Here is an 18,202-nt window from a genome sequence, read left to right as displayed (position 1 = left end):
ACTAGAGAGCATTAGCCACCGTCGCCCCTTCATTCGGCATTTCCTGATGGTTTCCCCGACGTGGATCAGAGGCGGATCAAAAAAAAAAAAAAAGCAAAGCTGTCAGTTCAAAACAGGCAGATATATTACATCCATGTCAGATACAAATAATAATAACACTCTTTAAATGCAAATGAAGGGAGACAAACAGCACACAGTGTGACTGAAACTTACAAATTCCCACCATTTATTAATGTCAACAGCAGCATTGTCTGCAAGTCAGTGGTGCTTGAGTTATATTTTCAACGTACAGTTCTTTACTATGACAACATCATAATAGTGATGTCATGTGTTGTGCGTTGTTCGCACAGCAGATTGAATAAAAGTGGCAACGAAGAAAGATGTAGAAAATCAATAAATAATGTTTTAAATACACAGATAGACAGATCATATCCACTTTAAAACCTAAGAAAGAACATCCTCCGTGGGTTTGTTTCTCAGACACACTTCACTATTTTCAAATGTTACCTTTGTCCTGCATTAATATTAAAGCCCATCTCTGCTGCTCACTTAGAGCTGATATAAGCACACAGTCCAGATTACAGTCCAGACATGATTGGGTGAATGAATGAACTGTTATTATGTCCTGACTGTATAGCGGTGCGGTGGTGTCAGGGGCCCTCTGTGGTTTGGGTGTTCACAGTGTTGGCAGCAGTCAAGAGAGAGGAGAACAGAGAGTCCGGTCTTTGCTTCAGCACATCTGGCGGCCCTAACTCTGCTGCCTGTCGGACAGAACACCTTCTGTGAGGCCACACTTGGGTTCGCGCAAACTTTACCTTTGTGTATTTGTGTTTGTTTGTTACCTCTCCGTTGTCCATGACCAGAATACGATCCGCGTGCATCACCGTGTTGATCCGATGGGCGATGGTGAGCACGGTGCAGTCCTGGAAGGCTTCTTTGATGGTGTTCTGGATCAAAGCGTCCGTCTCTGCATCGATGGACGCTGTTGCCTCATCCAAAAGAATTATCTGTTGGACATCAGAGGGGGAGGGGTCAGTGCAGGCAAAGAGACTGGCTGGAAAAGGGGAGAGTTAGGATGGTATAATGTAGAGAGGTCTTAGCCGAGAGTAACACACACGTCTGTCTGACGTTTTTGGTACAAACTGTGTCCATGAATTTTGATTCTTCTATTCTAAGCACAAGTTTTTCCACACCTTGACACTGACATGCAGATCTCAGAGGTACACAGAGACCATATAAACTCTGTTCTCCGCCTGAAATGTTCTACCGACAGTCGTCACATCGCTTGCCAAGCTGTCAGCCTGAGGTCACCTACTTTAGAAGCTGTGGAGCTGTGTCTGGACAGCCTCCTACATACGTGATAGCAGAGATGTGCTCATTCTCACGCACGACAGTTACTGCAGGCAGTGGATTCACAGACACTTTGTCTTTAGTGCTGCCACTCTGGACTGAAACTGAACTGAAAACACGACATCTGCATTCAAAGAAATGACAGAATGAAAGAAATGAAGGCTGCTCTCACATCTGCACCGGCTTTTTTCTTCTAAATTGACCCCATTGTTACCAAATCTGCACTGCACATTCTCATCACTTCTGCTTCAGGAGCAGCAAAACTGTGCCGATAAAAAGTAATCAGAAGCAGACGGTTGGCGTACAAACCTTGGAGTTGCGCAGCAGTGCTCTAGCCATACACATCAGCTGTCTTTCTCCGACAGAGAAGTTCTCTCCGTTCTCCAGCACCTGCGCCTGCAGTTTCCCCTCCAGTCTGCAGATCTGAGGTGACAAAACAATACTCACAGCACCACTTCTATGACTAACCTGGACTGGCAGAGTTAATCACAGTTGACAGCCCATGAAAGGAATAGTTTGACACCTAGCTTACTTATTCCCTTTTTTGCTGAGAGTTAGATGAGATCAGTTCAGTATGTCTACTCATTAGTTTACAGCTTTATTTTGTGTAATGGACTATTCTTACAGTGTGGAAATGCTACTTTGACTTAAGTAAAGTCATAGTATATTTTTTAGGTTCACTAGCACAGTAACACCACTGGGACAGCTACTAGTACCAGCATCACTTCTGCAACTTCCATTGAAAGGCTTCAGATAACATCACAATTAGAGAAGCATCATAATCAGTTACGTGACTATGAAGTCAGATGATGAAATTCTTTGGAAAAGTATCTTTGAAAACTAGTAGACCAAGACAAAGTGTGCTGGCTGACAGGATTTGGTTTGGATAAATGACCACACACTCGTACTGTACTGCTGACATACTGAGTCCTTCATGTAGGTCTTCTCCAGCGCTGCCCAGATCTCCTCATCAGTGTAGTTATCAAAGGGGTCTAAGTTGTATCTGTAAGCAAAGCAAACATTATCGAAGCTGGTTGGTCACCGACTAACCCTCCACAGTGAGAGGAGTTAGAGCTCACCTGACTGTGCCAATAAAGAGCACAGGATCCTGGGGGATGATAGACAATTTGCTACGCAGATCCTGCAGGCCAATGCTCATGATGTCCACTCCATCGATCAGGATGGTTCCTGCTGCCGGCTCCACCAGCCTGAACAGAGCTACGCCTAAAGAGGACTTCCCTACAGACACAAAGCATGGAGGAACCTTCAGAAATCACTAGTAGCCCTAATGGTTTACAGTCATGATCCTTTCAATTTATTTCACTTACAAATTTAAACCTAAAGACTCTGCTGAGACACATCATGATCAGTATATCTAAATGTCAAGTGATTTTCTATCAAACTGCTACTGTTGTCATGATATGTCAAAGCTGCTACTGACAGTGTCTGAGCATTCTTGGCTGCTCGAGAATCAACTCAGTGATAATTAGTTTCATCATTCGTCATTTTAAAGTATCTAAATGAACTTGATGTTTTCTGATTTGAATCTAAACTGAACTCCACCTGAAAGAAAAACAAACTACTGGAGTTGGTGTCTTACCAGAGCCTGTGCGTCCTACAATGCCCAACTTCTCTCCAGGTCTGATGAGGAAATCCAGCCCGTTCAGGACAATGGGTGTGTTCTCTCTGTACCTCATCTTATAGTCCTGGAAGGTGATGGCTCCGCCCTTTGGCCAGCCCTCTGGGATTTGGCCATCTCTTATGTGTCTGGGGGCCTCAGACTTACAATCCTGTGCACAGTAAATAATAACTACTTTGAACTACTTTGTTGGGAACAGGAGGGGTGTCAGGTGATAATAACAGCATCGGTAGTTCTAGTAGTTTAAAGGACGGTCTCAAAAGGACCAGGATTAATGGATGGATTGGTGGTAGCAACCAGGTAATTTGTACCATTGAATCTAGAGTCTGACCGTGATGTATTCCTGCAGCCGCTCCACTGAGTTGAACCTCGCCTCCACCTCCGTCGCCTGCCTCACTGTGTACTGAAGCATGCCTGTCAACTGGACAACACATACGCACAGCCTGTAAGCACACATGCTGCAGTTTCCTGGAATGTATCTTTACCAATTACCATTAATTTGATGGCCAAACGTACCTGTATGGTGTAGGACATGGCCAGGCCCTTCAGAGATGGACTGATGATCTCATCACCGGTGAGCACTACGAACAGAGCCACCAACAAGGTCATGGTCGCCGCCATGAAGTCCAGCCAGAAGGAGAGCCAACGCGTTCCGGAGTGAAACAGTAAATAGTGGTTGGAGTTGATGTCATTTAGTGACTTGAACCTACAACATGACAAAGGGCAGGTCAGGGTTTGGGTACAGTTCTGACCCCAACTATCAATCAATGAGTCTACGAGGCAGAGCTGGATTTCACGTTAACTGTGTTATCTTACAGCTTTATGTGGCTGTCTCTTATGTTGTAGGCATGGATTGTGCTGAGGCCCTGCAGGGTGGAGGTGGTGAGAGAGATGCAGGGAGAGCGACTGATGTTCTCCATCCTCTTCATCTGACGGACACTCCTCTGGAACATGCTGCAGAGGAATCACAGTTGATATTCAGATCGGCTGGGATGAGATAATTTAGTAATTTAAGATTAGTTCTTATCAGAGTTTAGCAAGTAGGTTTAAAATGAGTTAATCCACATTTAAGGAGAGTTCTGTTGTGCACATAAAAACTAATCTTCATTTAGTAAATCCAGGTTTATTGACGCTTGGCTAACTACATTCAATGAATACAGAGAAATAGACTAACTCAACTAATCACGCACCAGTTTTAAGATGTGCAACAATTTCACTGAAGATCTAAATCCAGCAAATCACATGAACGTTACTAAATTCACTAAACGTGTGACCAGGAGATGACAGAAGGATACCAGATCCTACTTTCCAACAATCCCCGTAGAAATCTGTTTCATCATGTTCAGACTGAACTGGTATTTACTCACAAGAGAATGAGTGTGAACAAAGCGCCCATAATAACCACAGCTACCAGCATGGGGGGGAAGACAGACGCGATGATGACGATGGTGAAGGTGACCAACAGACAAAACTGTAAGAAAGGGTCCATGTTGAGGGGAAGCACGGTGTCCACCTCCTCTTGATCTTTGGCAAAGCGGTTGAGAATGCGGCCGGTTGGCGTCGTGTCGAAGAAACTCATGGGACTGGCGATTATCTTGAAAGGAAAACAAAGAAAATCTATTTGGTAAATATTTAACATATATTCTTCTTATTCAATCTGCCAATGATGAGGAAACACTGAGGATTGAAGTGTTTGAATATTTGATGATAGATAGGTGGCTGTGGCTCGGCCTCTCTGTCGTACATTTTTGAACATGGTGTCGTGGAATTTGCAGGCGGCATTCATAGTGACCCAAGTGTAGAAGAAGCATTTGATGAGGGCAAGTGTCACCGTGACAACGATCACCAGACCATAAATCATTTGGTAGAAGTGCAGTTTGGGGTTTTGTGAGATGTCGCCCGGGTTTGTCGTATTGGATGACTGAAAAACAAAACAGAAAAATGTGATGTTAGCGGACACCAGAGAGATAACTGATCCCAGGCTGTCTGAGCAAACGAGAGCATCAACGGTCCCCAGCAGGGGGCAGTCACACACTCACTGAGAACTCAGTGACATTTCAGCCAGCGCTGGTGAGAAGTTGGTATGTACTGTATGTTAGCTTGGCTCTCACCCCATCACCCTGCCCCACCCAGAAGCTGAGCCACCAGCCGCTGAAGGCTGTGGATCCGATCATCAGGACGATGTTCAGGATGACGAGGGAGACGATGATGTAGCCTGCAGCAACACAGTCACACCAAACATTGCCAACCAGGTTTGTGTATTATTGCAGAGAATCATACCTGTGTGTGTGTGTGTGTGTGTGTGTGTGTCAGACCTCCAGCTGCCTGGCAGTATTGATGGTAGACTCTCCAGGGGACGGCACCTTCTGTGGAGGACTCCTCAGTGACCAGCTGATCACTGACAACGGCTTAAGGACAAAACAAAGATTTTATAGAATCACAGCATGAATAAAGTGACTTCTGGGATAAAAAATATATGTATATTTATTTTTAGCGTACTGGCCGTTCAACTCTATTCCCTTTCTATCTTATGTATATTATAACTGAGTTTTGTAGACTTACATTTTTTGTCAGCTTTCGTCTTATCGTCCTTTTCGTCCGATATATCAAATGCTGAAAGGAAGCACAGATATTGGAGAAAATCAATCACATATCAATCAAATAATAATGTAATCTCTCCACAGTAGACTCTAATAAAGCCATAAAAATGGCCAAATATAACAATAATAACTGCACACTGATAGAAATTTGTTGCCCTGTCTGGTGCTGTTTCACAAAGCTTTGTCCTCAATGAATTCGCCTTTGTCATCCAGTGCCCCTTTGCTGCCAACTACCTTTGACCTCCTCCTGGATATCAAGTGGCTCTTTTACAATCCGACACTTTGCTTCACAGAGAATTGTGCCAAATCTATTTATATTGCGAGTACATGGATTGTCCTCTTGTCCTCTTGCTTGTAGCACTTTTGCTACACTTGTTACTGGTATGTCTGTGTACTAAACTCTATATGGATTTAAACCTTATTTGCATTCACCATAAAAGATCCCATCTGATTTATTTTGGATCAGTATACGTACAGAAACATTGCTGCCTGGATCCATACCTGGGTTTACTATGCCGCTGTCTGAACGATTTCTCAGCTCAACCTCCTTCAGCTCGGCAGCATCTGGGGGCGACACTTCGTTCTCCTCTTTCTGAGTCTGTCCGACATGACGAGCAAAAACACAGAGACACTGCTGAGTCTGAAAAAGCTCATTTTCAGCCCAAAGTAAATGATAAACTGATAAAACTAACGTGTGCCCTTGCAGATGACATGGAAGGAATCTCCTATGAATCTCTGACATCTCTAAATATTTCAGTTACAGTTTACATGTGACAGCAATAATGAAAAAAGATCGTATGGTTGATGTTATCATATTGTTTCAAAGGCTTGTTTTCGATCTAATAAAGCAATAAAGAACAAGTGAAATGAGTAATGAGGAAATAAAGACACATGTTGAGAATAGCAGAGCTTGTTTTTTTTTTTACTTTGGACTGTTCCATCTGGTAGTTGTTGATGAGCTGAGCGTAGCGTCCGTTGGCTCCCACCAGGGCCTGGTGGTCTCCAGACTCCTGAATCTCTCCATCCTCCAGAACCAGGATGTCATCACAGAACTCCAGATACTGAAAGACACAAGTGAGGAACAACGTGTGAACAAAACCAGACACTAAACCGCAAACAAAACTGTGGTCAGAGGTCTAACTAACGGTCTAAATAGACGTCAAGTGTCCTTGTTACATTTATGGCATTTGGCTGATGCTCTTATCCAGAGTGACTCACAGTGCTGCTCATAATCCATGACTGAGGAAATACAAGTGGCAGCAATCAGACATCACTTCCTGCTTCACTTTTACTTTGGGAGTTACCACAGTAGGATGACGTAGGTCATAAATATATTATGAATGTTAAAGCTTAGACGGATTTTGATAAATCTCATGTTTGATAAACTGATCTATGATCTTGTTTTTGCCTTTTTTAACAATATTGTTTTTGTTAATTTAATGTTTGACTGTTTTACGTTGCAGCTCAAGAATGATCTTTATGATCTTGCTCTTAATTAATCTTCCATCCTTGTTTTTTATGCACTTTATTTATGTCCATTTTGCTTCCTGTGTCTCTTGTTTTTAACATCCAGGCTAGTTTTATAAATATAAATAATAAATTGTTGTGTGAATAAAGTTTATTATTATTATTCAACTATTTAAGAGTCTTCCCACCTGCAGCTGGTGTGTAACCAGTATGATGGATTTTCCCTGGAGCTCCTTCTTAATGCATTCTTCAAAAATGTGTTTCCCCACGTGAGCATCAACGGCAGACAGCGGATCATCGAGGAGGAAGATGTCCTTGTTGGAGTAGACGGCTCTCGCCAGGCTGATCCTCTGCTTCTGGCCCCCTGATAGATTCAGGCCTCGCTCTCCAATCTGCCAACAACACAGCAGAAAGACACTGAGAGCACCGGCCACTGCATCTCAAAATCCACTTTTCACTTTTACTAATTTACACTAATTTCACATCAAAAAATGAAGGGGGGACAAATGGATGAAGACAGCGAAGTGGAGACAGTAAAGTCCTCACAGCCTCAAATAAACTAAAAAAACATCAGCGCCCTACTGAGCCACACATTTATTTGGTTATGTTTCAGACTCAGACTTTGTCAGAACAAACAACAAACAAAGCAATTTAAAGAATGATTGAATTACAACAGTCAACAGTATTTGTAGTATCACTACAACTAAGTATATAAAGCCATATCTCAAATCTCCCAAAACTCAGGCTACATTTGCAAAGAAAAACCACTGACAGGCTGATGATCCTTCTCAGCAATTACATGTGAATCCACATGTCCACAAGGGACTCCTTACCAAACATCAGAGGCTGCTGGTATTTAGAATATCCACCACACTTGTAAGACATCACTGCAGAGCATTAAAACGTTACAGCAGAGTACAGCGGAGAGCTCCTACCTCGGTTTCATCACCATATGGGAGGATTTGCAGGTCAGCTCTGAGGCAACAGACGTCCAGGACTCTGTCGTATCTGTGGAGTAAGATTTGAAGACACGATTTGGTTATTTGATTCTGTTTACTGAGCTAAATTCATTAATTTCGGAAACATTTCCACAATACAAAAACATTTTTAAAAGCAGAAAATGTAACATCTTCTACGTTGAATCTTAATATCTTTAATATTATCAGACTAATTAAAGGCAGCAGGTACTACGGTGTTGCTTTTACATTCCTTCTAAAGTTTGGAACAGGCGCATTAACAAGACATACTGTCCCTGGCAGTCTGTGAAGATTAATGTGACAGAAAACTCGCTGCCGACTTCCACTCCTTCCTGACAGTCGGTAACAGCAGGTGAATAACGTCACTCATGATATACTGCTGCTGTGCACAGGTCAGCAGTCTCACCCGCTGCCTTCTCTGGCAGCTCAGAGTGGATTCCCAGTGACAATCCTATCAGATAACTGACATGACCCCTGCTCTTGTTTGGCTACAGAGGAGCTTTCTCTTGGTTAAACATTTGTCATGTGAGATAACCTTTAAGAGAAATGTCTATTTTATTAGTCACTGTAGTGAGGAGGAACAGTGGTAGCATATTAACATTGGATACGGTATCCCCTGAGTTAATAATACCTCCTTCAAAGATCACATTTACATACTGGTGACAATAATGAATGTGTATTTAAGGCAATAAATACTTGGTCTGGTCAAAAGGTTCCCCCAACAGGATGTTTTCTTTAACAGTGCCATGAAATATCCAGGCCTGCTGGGAAACGTAGGCAAACGTCCCATCAGCAGTGAGAGAACCCTGCAGAAGGTGCATCTGAAATCCAAAAAGAAACAAACAACCAAGAGAAAAGCTGAATGTTACACAGCATCAGGCAAATCTAGTTTAGAGATAACACAATGTAAATGAGGAAGTATGATCGTGTGTAACATCTGCAGAACAGAGAGGTGAACTACAGAACAACGGAGGAGCCAACCTGTTCCAAAATGCTGGAAATCAGTGATGTCTTTCCACTCCCCACGTTCCCGCACACACCAAGCAGGTTGCCCTTCAGGAAATAACAGAGAAACTGAATTTACCTTTTACCCAATTTAGTTAGTTGACCTTTAGTTAGTAAAACACACCTTAGGCAGTGTGAAGGAGATGTTTCTCAGTGTTGGTAAGGCCTCAGCCTTGCCATTCTCCTGCATCTTGTCCACTTTGTCTCCCTTCACCCCACTGACTGGGCTGGGTGAGGAGTCCGCCTGGCTCTCCGGTTTGGTCCAGGAAAGTGTAGCGTTTTTCATCACTATGGCCGAGTCACTGTCTTTCCTCTGCATGAGGTACGGCTCCGGATTCTGGATCAGCAACACGTTCTGAAACAGCCACAGGTCGCATTTACAACCTTTGTGGTGTTTTTCAAACTGAGATTTTAATTGCAAATGAGTTCCACAACAGCAAAAAAAATACAATGAATGATCATTTAAAGTTGTGGCGACAAATCCTGAAAATAAAACAAATAAAAACATAAAAAACTTCTTTGGTTTGGTTTCATCTAAGGTCAGAATGTGTATTTGTCCTCAGTGTCAGATAACTAAAGAGAAAAATTGGTCAAAGTCAACAGTGTTTGATGTCAGATCAGATGGAGGTCTGATCTGCACTTTGTTTCTGCACCTTTTCTATCTCTTGACTCTCTGCTGCTGTAACAAGTGAATTTTCCCGGTGTGGGATAAATAAAGTCTCTCTAATCTTAACTTTTCTATGAGTATGATGTATGTTTGAGTTGGTACCAGTTCAGCTTTCTGGCAGAGCCCACAGTTGCCAAATCTGCCCTCTATACTTTGGACTTGTTTTGCTTTAAAGTCACTAATAAATGTTTGCAGTTGCTTTGTTTTTTTTATTTCCAGTCTGTCTCTCTCCGTCTTTCCGCACCTACACACAACATGTTCCTCTCACACACATCACTGACGCTACAGACAGTTCATGTCTTACAGATTTCTTTTGTAAATTAGAAGGAGTAAAATCAAACTCGCACTGCACGTTGGCGTTACATGTTAAAAGTCTAGAAAAGCTTTTATTCACATTTAAAAATAAGCAGATGAACTACTACTACTAATAATGCTGAGCTGGGCACAAAGAGAAGAGCTCACCCGCAGTCGTTTTAGCGACACAACAGCCTCAGCCAAGGACTTCACAGTCAGGGGCATTAGAGCCAGGCAGAACCGCATGGAGTTGAAGATGGCGATGGTGGTGAAGGCCTGGTAATAACAAAGAATGATGCTTAAACACTACCCCACACCATAAGACAGGTCACATGTTAGTGGCCAACACCAGTCTATGGCCTGTTCTGGTAGGAAAAACAGGCAACGAATCTGAAATATAATCATTTTAGCATTTTATTTTGACTTCTCTCTATGTCCACACACCTCTGTTAACCCCTTAAATCACACGATGACCATGTTGGCAAAGGTGTTGTATGTGAGTGCTGCACTGCTGTGGTACTTACATCAGACGTGCTGAGATTTAACCTGAACAAAGTGTGCACAATGAAGGTGAAAACAGTGGCAAAGGTGGGGATGATGCTGGTGATGCTGGTATTGGCATTCTGGATGTAATTGATTTTCCTCATTTGTTCCTTCTCACTTTTCCTCAAACCTACAAGAGAGAAAACAACACATATTTAGGGAAGAGTTGGTTTTATATACATACATATCAAACCACTGTTGACTATAAATGGCCAAAACAAAACATGTTATGGATTATGAGTGAGGTAGAATTCAAGAAGATGAAAATAAAAAGGTAAATCCATGTAGTTGTGTGGGTAAGGTGGTGCGGAAGGTGCAGAGGAGGTGGCAGCTGCAGCCTCTGGTGCCTCCGGACAGCATGAATGATGCTCGTGATGTTTGATATATAAGAAAAACTCCTACCTGCGATCTTCTTCTCAAAGGAATCTTCCCAGGCGTACATCTTGATAAGTTTGACGCTGCTGAGAATCTCATGCATCGTGCGAACACGGCTGTCTGTTATCACCATGGCTTTCCATCTGCATAAGTTAATGAGCTTGGCTAAGAAAAGCTGAAAACACAAACCAAACAGTATCAATATTAGTGACCAAGTAAAACAAGCGGCAAAACAGAAAATACGGTAAATTTAGGGTTTAGATAAGGAAAATCTGTTTGTATTGTGGGGAATCTTAATACTACTTTTAATCACTACTTCTAAAAGGCCAATTATACAATACTGTGTGCCTTAAATTTGTACTAACAGCACTATATGTAAAACTAATTACAGAACACTGGACTTGAATTAGCACTAATAACTGTATGACTAACATTAGAATAATAATAAACTCTATAACCTATATTTGAACTAACTAAGTGAACTAATAATATTATATAACCAACCATTAGAGCCAATTGTTTTGCTAACACTGGAAGCTCAGTTCTCACTGACAATGTATGTACTGTGTTATATCAGCAAGGAGAGACATATTAATGCAATGCACCGCTACAGGGAAGAGCCATATCCCATAGTCGCTAAAGAGGGGAACAAGCACTGGCCCCAGGTTCTGAAGGGACAGACACATGATGATCAGGTGGGATGTTTATGGCAAGAAAGCACAAGCACGCTTACATTTCACACCCTATACTGGAACCCCAAGGCCGAAAGCTGGTGGAAGGCCGTCATTGTAACGGAAGGATGAGATAGCTGCAGGGGAGGATGCTCTCAGAAAGACTCTATTGTAAGACTTTAGACTTTAGACTTTAGACTTTTCTTTATTTGATCCCCCATAGGGAGAAATTCTCATGTTACAGCAGCAACAATAGAACAGGGAGAGTGAAAAGAAGCAATAGTAGAAGAAAAAATAGCAATAGCAAAATAAATATAAATATAAATATAAATATAAATATAAATATAAATATAAATATAAATATAAATATAAATATAAATATAAATATAAATATAAATATAAATATATGGCTGTGATGAAATAAATGTTTACACTATGGGATATTTACACTTTGGTTCAGAAATGTACAGGTATGGACAGAAGGAGAAATGACCTGCGGTAGCGTCCTTCTTGCAGGGTGGGGGCCTCAGCCTGCTGCTGAAGGAGCTGCTGAGGGCCCCCACAGTCTCATGCAGGGGGTGAGAGGGGTTGTCCATGATGGACTTGAGTTTTGTTAATGTCCTCCTCTCACACACCTCCTCTATGGAGTCCAGGGAGCAGTCCAGGACTGAAGCGGCCCTCCTGACCAGCCTGTTCAGTCTCTTTCTGTCCCTCTCCGTGCTCCCTCCTCCCCAGCAGAAGCACTCACATGATAGGGGAAAGGTCACCAGGGAGGATACTTTGTTTACAGGTGCGGCTACTGGATGGAAGGTCGTGATGCCAAGAGGCTGGGACCAGCCTGTGCACCAACGAAGGGAGGGCCAAGTCTAAACCGCGGTTACTCCCCAACTAGCCGACCAATCAACCAAAATAATTGTATTCTTGCTGGAATGTATATACTGTTACTACATACGTGTTTCAGGGCTCACTCTGGGACCTGTTGGCTACAGACTAACAGCTTGCTGACTGTGGTTTTCAGAGCCCAGACTGTGTCCTTGACCAAGATCAATACTTATTCACACAGAAAATAAAACACCTTAAATGAGAGAAGAACGAACACGCGACAGTATGTAACATGGGAAGCTTTAAATCTTTCCTGTGACGTGTCCCCCAGTAAAATCTGAAACCCACACAGTGTTTTACACTTTTTCTGAAGAAGGTGCCGTTTGTGATGTACAGACCTGAACGGGGATGAAGATGACGTAGATGCAGACTCCAGTCAGCGCGGAGTAGCCCAGGATGTGGCAGGCGTAGAAGACACACACAATAAAAAGCACTGGGGCGGACAGCACAAAGCTCCCAAACAACACCGCCTCAAATAACCTGTGGCCGTCATTGGTCAAAACATTAATCATCTGGACGAGAGAGAGAGAGAGAGAGAGAGAGAGAGAGAGAGACTATAGTCCACCTTTTCTTTTGATAGAATATATACATGCATAACCACCCACTTCATGCATACTTGTATCTTTGCACTATCTGGGCTTCCTCCCACAGTCCAAAGACATGCAGGTTAGGTTAATTGGCTGTAGGTGTGAGTGTGAATGGTTGTCTGTGATTGATTCAGTCCAGGGTGACCCTGCCTCTCGCACAATGTCAGCTGACATTGGCTCCAGCCCCCCTGCGAGCCTTGAAGATAAGCAGTATGGACAATGGATGGGTGGATGATTCTTATTAAGCGTTACATGTACCTCTCCCATTGACATGCCACTGTGCACGCGCAGAGAGATGACTTTCTGAAAGGCCACTGAAGAGAAGGCGCCCTTCAGCCTGACAGCAGTGCGCAGGTTCATCGCCCACAGCAGAGATATTATGAAGGCTTTGCTGAACTCTGAGGTGAACAAAGCCAAGGCCAGACCGACGCCATGGACTGTGGACTTCTCTGTGCTGTCAACAAACGTTAGGATCTCATAGACCAGGACAGCCTGAGAGGACAGAGAGTTATCAATAGTGACTAAGTAACTGAGCACATTTATCTCATTTCTAGTCGTGCAGCACTCTACTCTAAAAGTTGTACTTCTTACTCAGCCCCATTTACCTGGCAGCTGTAGTTCCTAGTGAGTTTTCTGTACGTTATGATAAGCTCATGAATACATTAAAGTTTAAACCAGTGTTTTTTTAAATAAGTAACCCTTTACTGAAAAGCAGAGCCTGGTTGGGGCCCCTCGTCACATTTCAGCAGTATATGAGTTGTTAATACGTCACCCAAAGACACATTTCTAAACGTCTCACATTCTCTGGTTTAAATGTGTTAAATGACAGCATGTCTATGTCTACATCATCAAATGTCATGTGTACTTTTCTACTTGAAGTAAATTGTTTTGATACTTTTACATAAGTACAGTTTTGAGTGTAGGACTTTTGTGTTGCACTGCCACTGAAGTAAAAGATCTGTTTGCTTCATCCACCACGTTTACAATGAAAGTGGTATTAGGACAAACTCCAGAGAAACCACTGGATATTATAAGTCAGACAAAATTACCGGGCCCACGAATGCTACCACCATGGCAAGGACGCCGACGAGGACAGATATGATCAGCCTGGTTCTTTGAAAGCGCAGGATCACTCGAACCAAAGAGGCCTTCTCCAGGCCCACCTTTGCCACTTCTTCCTCCCAGAGTCTGTGGAGCCTTCGCAGCGCACACAGAGTCAGCTGTTAGCCGTGTTAATTCATTACTAAATAAAACAGTAAAAGCACTCTTTAACCCTCCTGCTATGTTCATTTGTCAGGAACAGCAATGATGTTCGTGGGTCAATGTGACTCCAAAAATTGTCAAAAACCAAAACATCCTAATGAACATTGTTTATATCTCATTACCAACTCCATTACTAACAATTCCATCAATATTTAGTGCAGTGGTGTTCTTTACCCCTCACAGATCATGGTTTAATTAGGATAATTCACTTGTTTTTCTTAAAAAATACATGTTCAAACTTTTTTTAATGCACATTGGAAAGACCTACATATAAAATTGCATTGAACAAAAACATTTTTCATGGGGGGTATTGATAAATTAAAATGAGACACCTCTTCTGTTCAGGGTCAAATTGACCCATTCACTTAAAATCAAGACAAATGAGTCAAAAAGAGCTCCTCCAACTGGCTTTCCAGTGTAAACCTGCATGTTCAATGCATAACTGGTGTTTGCATCACATGCTGCCCAGATTTTTATGCTGTATTTCCCTGGTTTGGAAGGCATGCATTGCCTAAATGGGCGGCGAAATGGGCAGTTTTGCCTGATGTATATTGAGGACCACTGTATTTCACCATTTTTTGACATGAATGTCTTGCTTGGAAGAATTGAATAGCAATTTCCTCATCTGGTTCATAATCAGAATCAGAATTTACCTCAAGATGGTCTTCATCTTCAGACACATCCTCCTCTATTTCACTGTCGTGATCAAAGATGAGTTCCAGAGCCTCCAGAGCTTTCATCTGTTTGCTTCTGCTGCTCATTTTGTAATCTGACAGTCTTTGTAGGACTCCGAAGCAGACTATCAGGTCAAATTGACCCGAACAGTATCAATGTAATATATACATGCAGGGGGGGGTTGCAAATATGTGACGTGAACAATTTTCATTTTATATGTTGATTACACTAAATAAGGCAAGCAGAAAAGGTTTCATAATAAAAAAATACTTTTAACTATTTTTCCCAGATTTTCAAAATTTAAAACGGGTCAATTTGACCCGCTACACGACAGGAGGGTTAAATGCACTAAACCTGTTCCCTGCATAATTCCTTACAAGTTATGAGACATGAGTTTCGGCAGCTCGGCTTGTAATGTGTCATGTCTAGAAATATATTGCACTACAGTAATTGCATCGCATGACAGACGTGGGACCGTCATGAGTCAGCACAAGGAGTGTCAGACCTTTCTCCGCTGGTCTCGGCATCATCCAAAGGAGACAGGGTGAGAGAGCTCATGTCCAGCTTATCTCTGAACAGGGCCCACATCATGGGGGTCATCCAGGCAAAGGTTGTAAAGGACAGGAAGCCTGCATTGTCCAGAGGGTGGGACCTAGACATGAAAACATCACCCAATATAAGCTCTGCAAGCTCTGGTGGAAGAAGCCACCAGCCAAGTCCAGTATTTGCCTGTAAACATGATTCAAATGATATCACAGGATAGTTAAGTGCTTCAAAACAGCGTAACTATGCCATCAATGACACTGACTCTGTTGAGGACCAGCGGAAGGGTTTGAGGGTCTGAAGGCTTTGGTGGTATTTTCTGACTTTAGATGGGCTGGCTGTTTTGCTGTCGCCCAAATCATTATGTTCTGCACTGAAGTCCACAGATGTAGTTCTCCATCGTAAACCTTCTGTCTTAAATACAAAGAGCCAGAGTGAAAGAATCAGACAAAGGCAGAGTTGAACAGAATAAGACACAGAGGAGTTGGGGGGAGAGAGAGAGAGAGAGAGAGAGAGAGGGGGGGGGCCTTTTTAAATAAAAAGAATATTTCAGCTAAAGAGTCTCAAAAAGTGGGACAAACACATTCTCAACAAAAACACAGGATGCAGAAGAAACAATAGGAGAGGAAAAGATCTGAGGCAGTGAAAGCAACATGTGAACAGTGGACTTCTGGTGGAAGCTGCTGTTTGTTCTGGACTTACAAAGGAGACTCTCCCGATACCGTTCTCCTCCTTCATTCTGGCCTGTGCTGGGGGCAGAAAGCATGCACAATCACTGTTTCATCACATATTTTAAGCAGAGGCATTGCTTGCACCCTAGCAGGTACTGACACAGTCATGATGTATGAGGATGTATTATATGTGTTATGACTGTATTATTTGTCACAAAGCAACAGAAGTGTGATCAATGTATTGTGCTTGGGCGAAATATCACAAAAGTACCCATATTGTATGCAAGGTTGGGCCCAGACAGAGTAGCATAGCAATCATTCCAAACTGTCACGCTACTGTCAAAGTGCACAGCGTCAATGAATTACAGGACTCCTCCTCCACCTCTCACCTCCATTCAGACTGTAGCAAAGCTCTTACTGCCCAATTAAAAGGATGTTCATGAGGATGAATCCATTTGACCTTTGTTATCACATGGTAAAATTCATGAAGAGCTGAAAACGCAATCTTACATGCAAATCAGATGGAGCAATTCTGATCAGTTGTAATACCTCCATGTGCCACTGTATAATGTATTATGACGACATGTGTAAAAATAATAGATAGGTGGTAGATCTAAAAGAACAAACAGAATATTGCATACAATATTGTATACTGCTTGTATTAGATTCATGCCGATAAAGCAAGTTGAATTGAAATGAATCTATTCTTTCTCCTGCACCACAAATCAACTGCTTCACCAACACAGAACCACACCAGAGCCAAACCAACAGGGACCTGCAGGGTCACACTGACGCAGCCGTTGTGTCTTAAGACCTCAGGTGGGTGTCTAAACTCGTCACCTCTGAACACCGACAGTGATAACACGAATCTCAAAGCGTTACGTAAACTGTTGTGAGAGCTGGACGTAACCTGGGATCACTGCTGTTATTCAAGTTCAACTAGACCTAACATATTCATATTCATCATATTTGATGTATTTGATCATTAAACAATTACATCTTCTTATTTTATGAATAAATGTAAGGAAACCTGACTTTAACAGGCTAAACCCTCCTTAAACTGAAGTACACCAGGTACTGAACCATGAATGATATGACACAACCAAAGCCTAAGCTGATATACAGTAACTGAGACAATTACTAATTAATACTAAACTGAAGAAAATACTAATCAGATCATAAACTAAACAATCAAAACTGCTCAAAACACTGAGGTGAGTGTTGTAAATATAGCAAAATGAAATAATACCTGTGTGGTGGAGGCTCAGGCTGGAGAGTTAACACTGACTAAACATGACACTGCAGCTACATTTTACTCTGCGTTTCACAATTAAGGTGATCAAAGGTTGTCCTGTTCAGAGGTAAACGTCCCTCCTATTTCCTTGGAGGAAAATGTGGTCAAACTTCCAAACCAATAAAAAAACAAACAGAGTCCACAGAAGAATGCATCTAATTGACACCGGATTGAAACTGGATTTTGGATTTTAAACAGCTTCATAAATATGATGCCTCTGTAACTATGTAAATATTCTAAAACCACATGAGCGTGGTGGAGGTCAGAGCACACAAAGACTACCTCCACTGCTCCGGTGGCGAGATTACATTTTCCTGTGTCGTTACAGCTCTATTTCTAAGCTGAACAGTGCTGCCTCAAGTGTGCAGAGCCATCAAAGACTAAAAAAAACAGGCAAGGAAAGCTGGAATGGAAATGCAACTAGTGGAAAACCGCCCTCTGCTGTATCAGTTGGCTGGTGACAGGAGCAGTCAGGTGATCCAGAACAGTAGCTGACTGAGAGCAGGTGAGAAAGGGCCATTAAGAGCCATTTTCATTGTCTGTCTGGAGCAGGAGATGATCAATACTATGAGCAAATAATCACCTGATGGAGGCAGAAGAGTTCACGTCGCCATGTCAGATTTTTAACAGTTAATGTTTTTGTTCATGGGTGTTTCAAGAAATAAATGTGACTAAAAATGAAATGAAACTCTAGTTGAA

At 42.3% G+C, this 18,202-nt stretch overlaps 1 protein-coding gene across 1 annotated transcript; it reads right to left on the bottom strand.

Moving 5' to 3' along the window:
• Nucleotides 1-121: 121 nt before the first annotated feature.
• Nucleotides 122-16,276, bottom strand: abcc12 (ATP-binding cassette, sub-family C (CFTR/MRP), member 12). Its single transcript, XM_070831422.1, has 30 exons — nt 16,241-16,276; nt 15,804-15,952; nt 15,501-15,647; nt 14,107-14,254; nt 13,316-13,549; nt 12,809-12,982; nt 10,945-11,092; nt 10,524-10,672; nt 10,168-10,275; nt 9,163-9,393; nt 9,015-9,086; nt 8,730-8,854; nt 7,992-8,064; nt 7,245-7,448; nt 6,516-6,650; nt 6,091-6,187; nt 5,552-5,602; nt 5,305-5,397; nt 5,101-5,204; nt 4,734-4,910; nt 4,357-4,583; nt 3,806-3,943; nt 3,506-3,695; nt 3,321-3,410; nt 2,951-3,140; nt 2,430-2,589; nt 2,275-2,353; nt 1,660-1,773; nt 843-1,007; nt 122-761 (listed from the first exon to the last, which is right to left on the bottom strand). The coding sequence occupies exons 1-30, from the start codon at nt 16,274-16,276 to the stop codon at nt 651-653; spliced, it is 4,119 nt and encodes a 1,372-aa protein (XP_070687523.1). The 3' UTR covers nt 122-650.
• Nucleotides 16,277-18,202: the final 1,926 nt, after the last annotated feature.

Source organism: Pempheris klunzingeri, chromosome 1 (genome assembly GCF_042242105.1).
Source record: "Pempheris klunzingeri isolate RE-2024b chromosome 1, fPemKlu1.hap1, whole genome shotgun sequence".
NCBI lineage: Eukaryota > Metazoa > Chordata > Actinopteri > Acropomatiformes > Pempheridae > Pempheris > Pempheris klunzingeri.
Note: the sequence above shows the minus strand (reverse complement) of the source record. Positions and strands in the feature narration are given on the sequence as shown.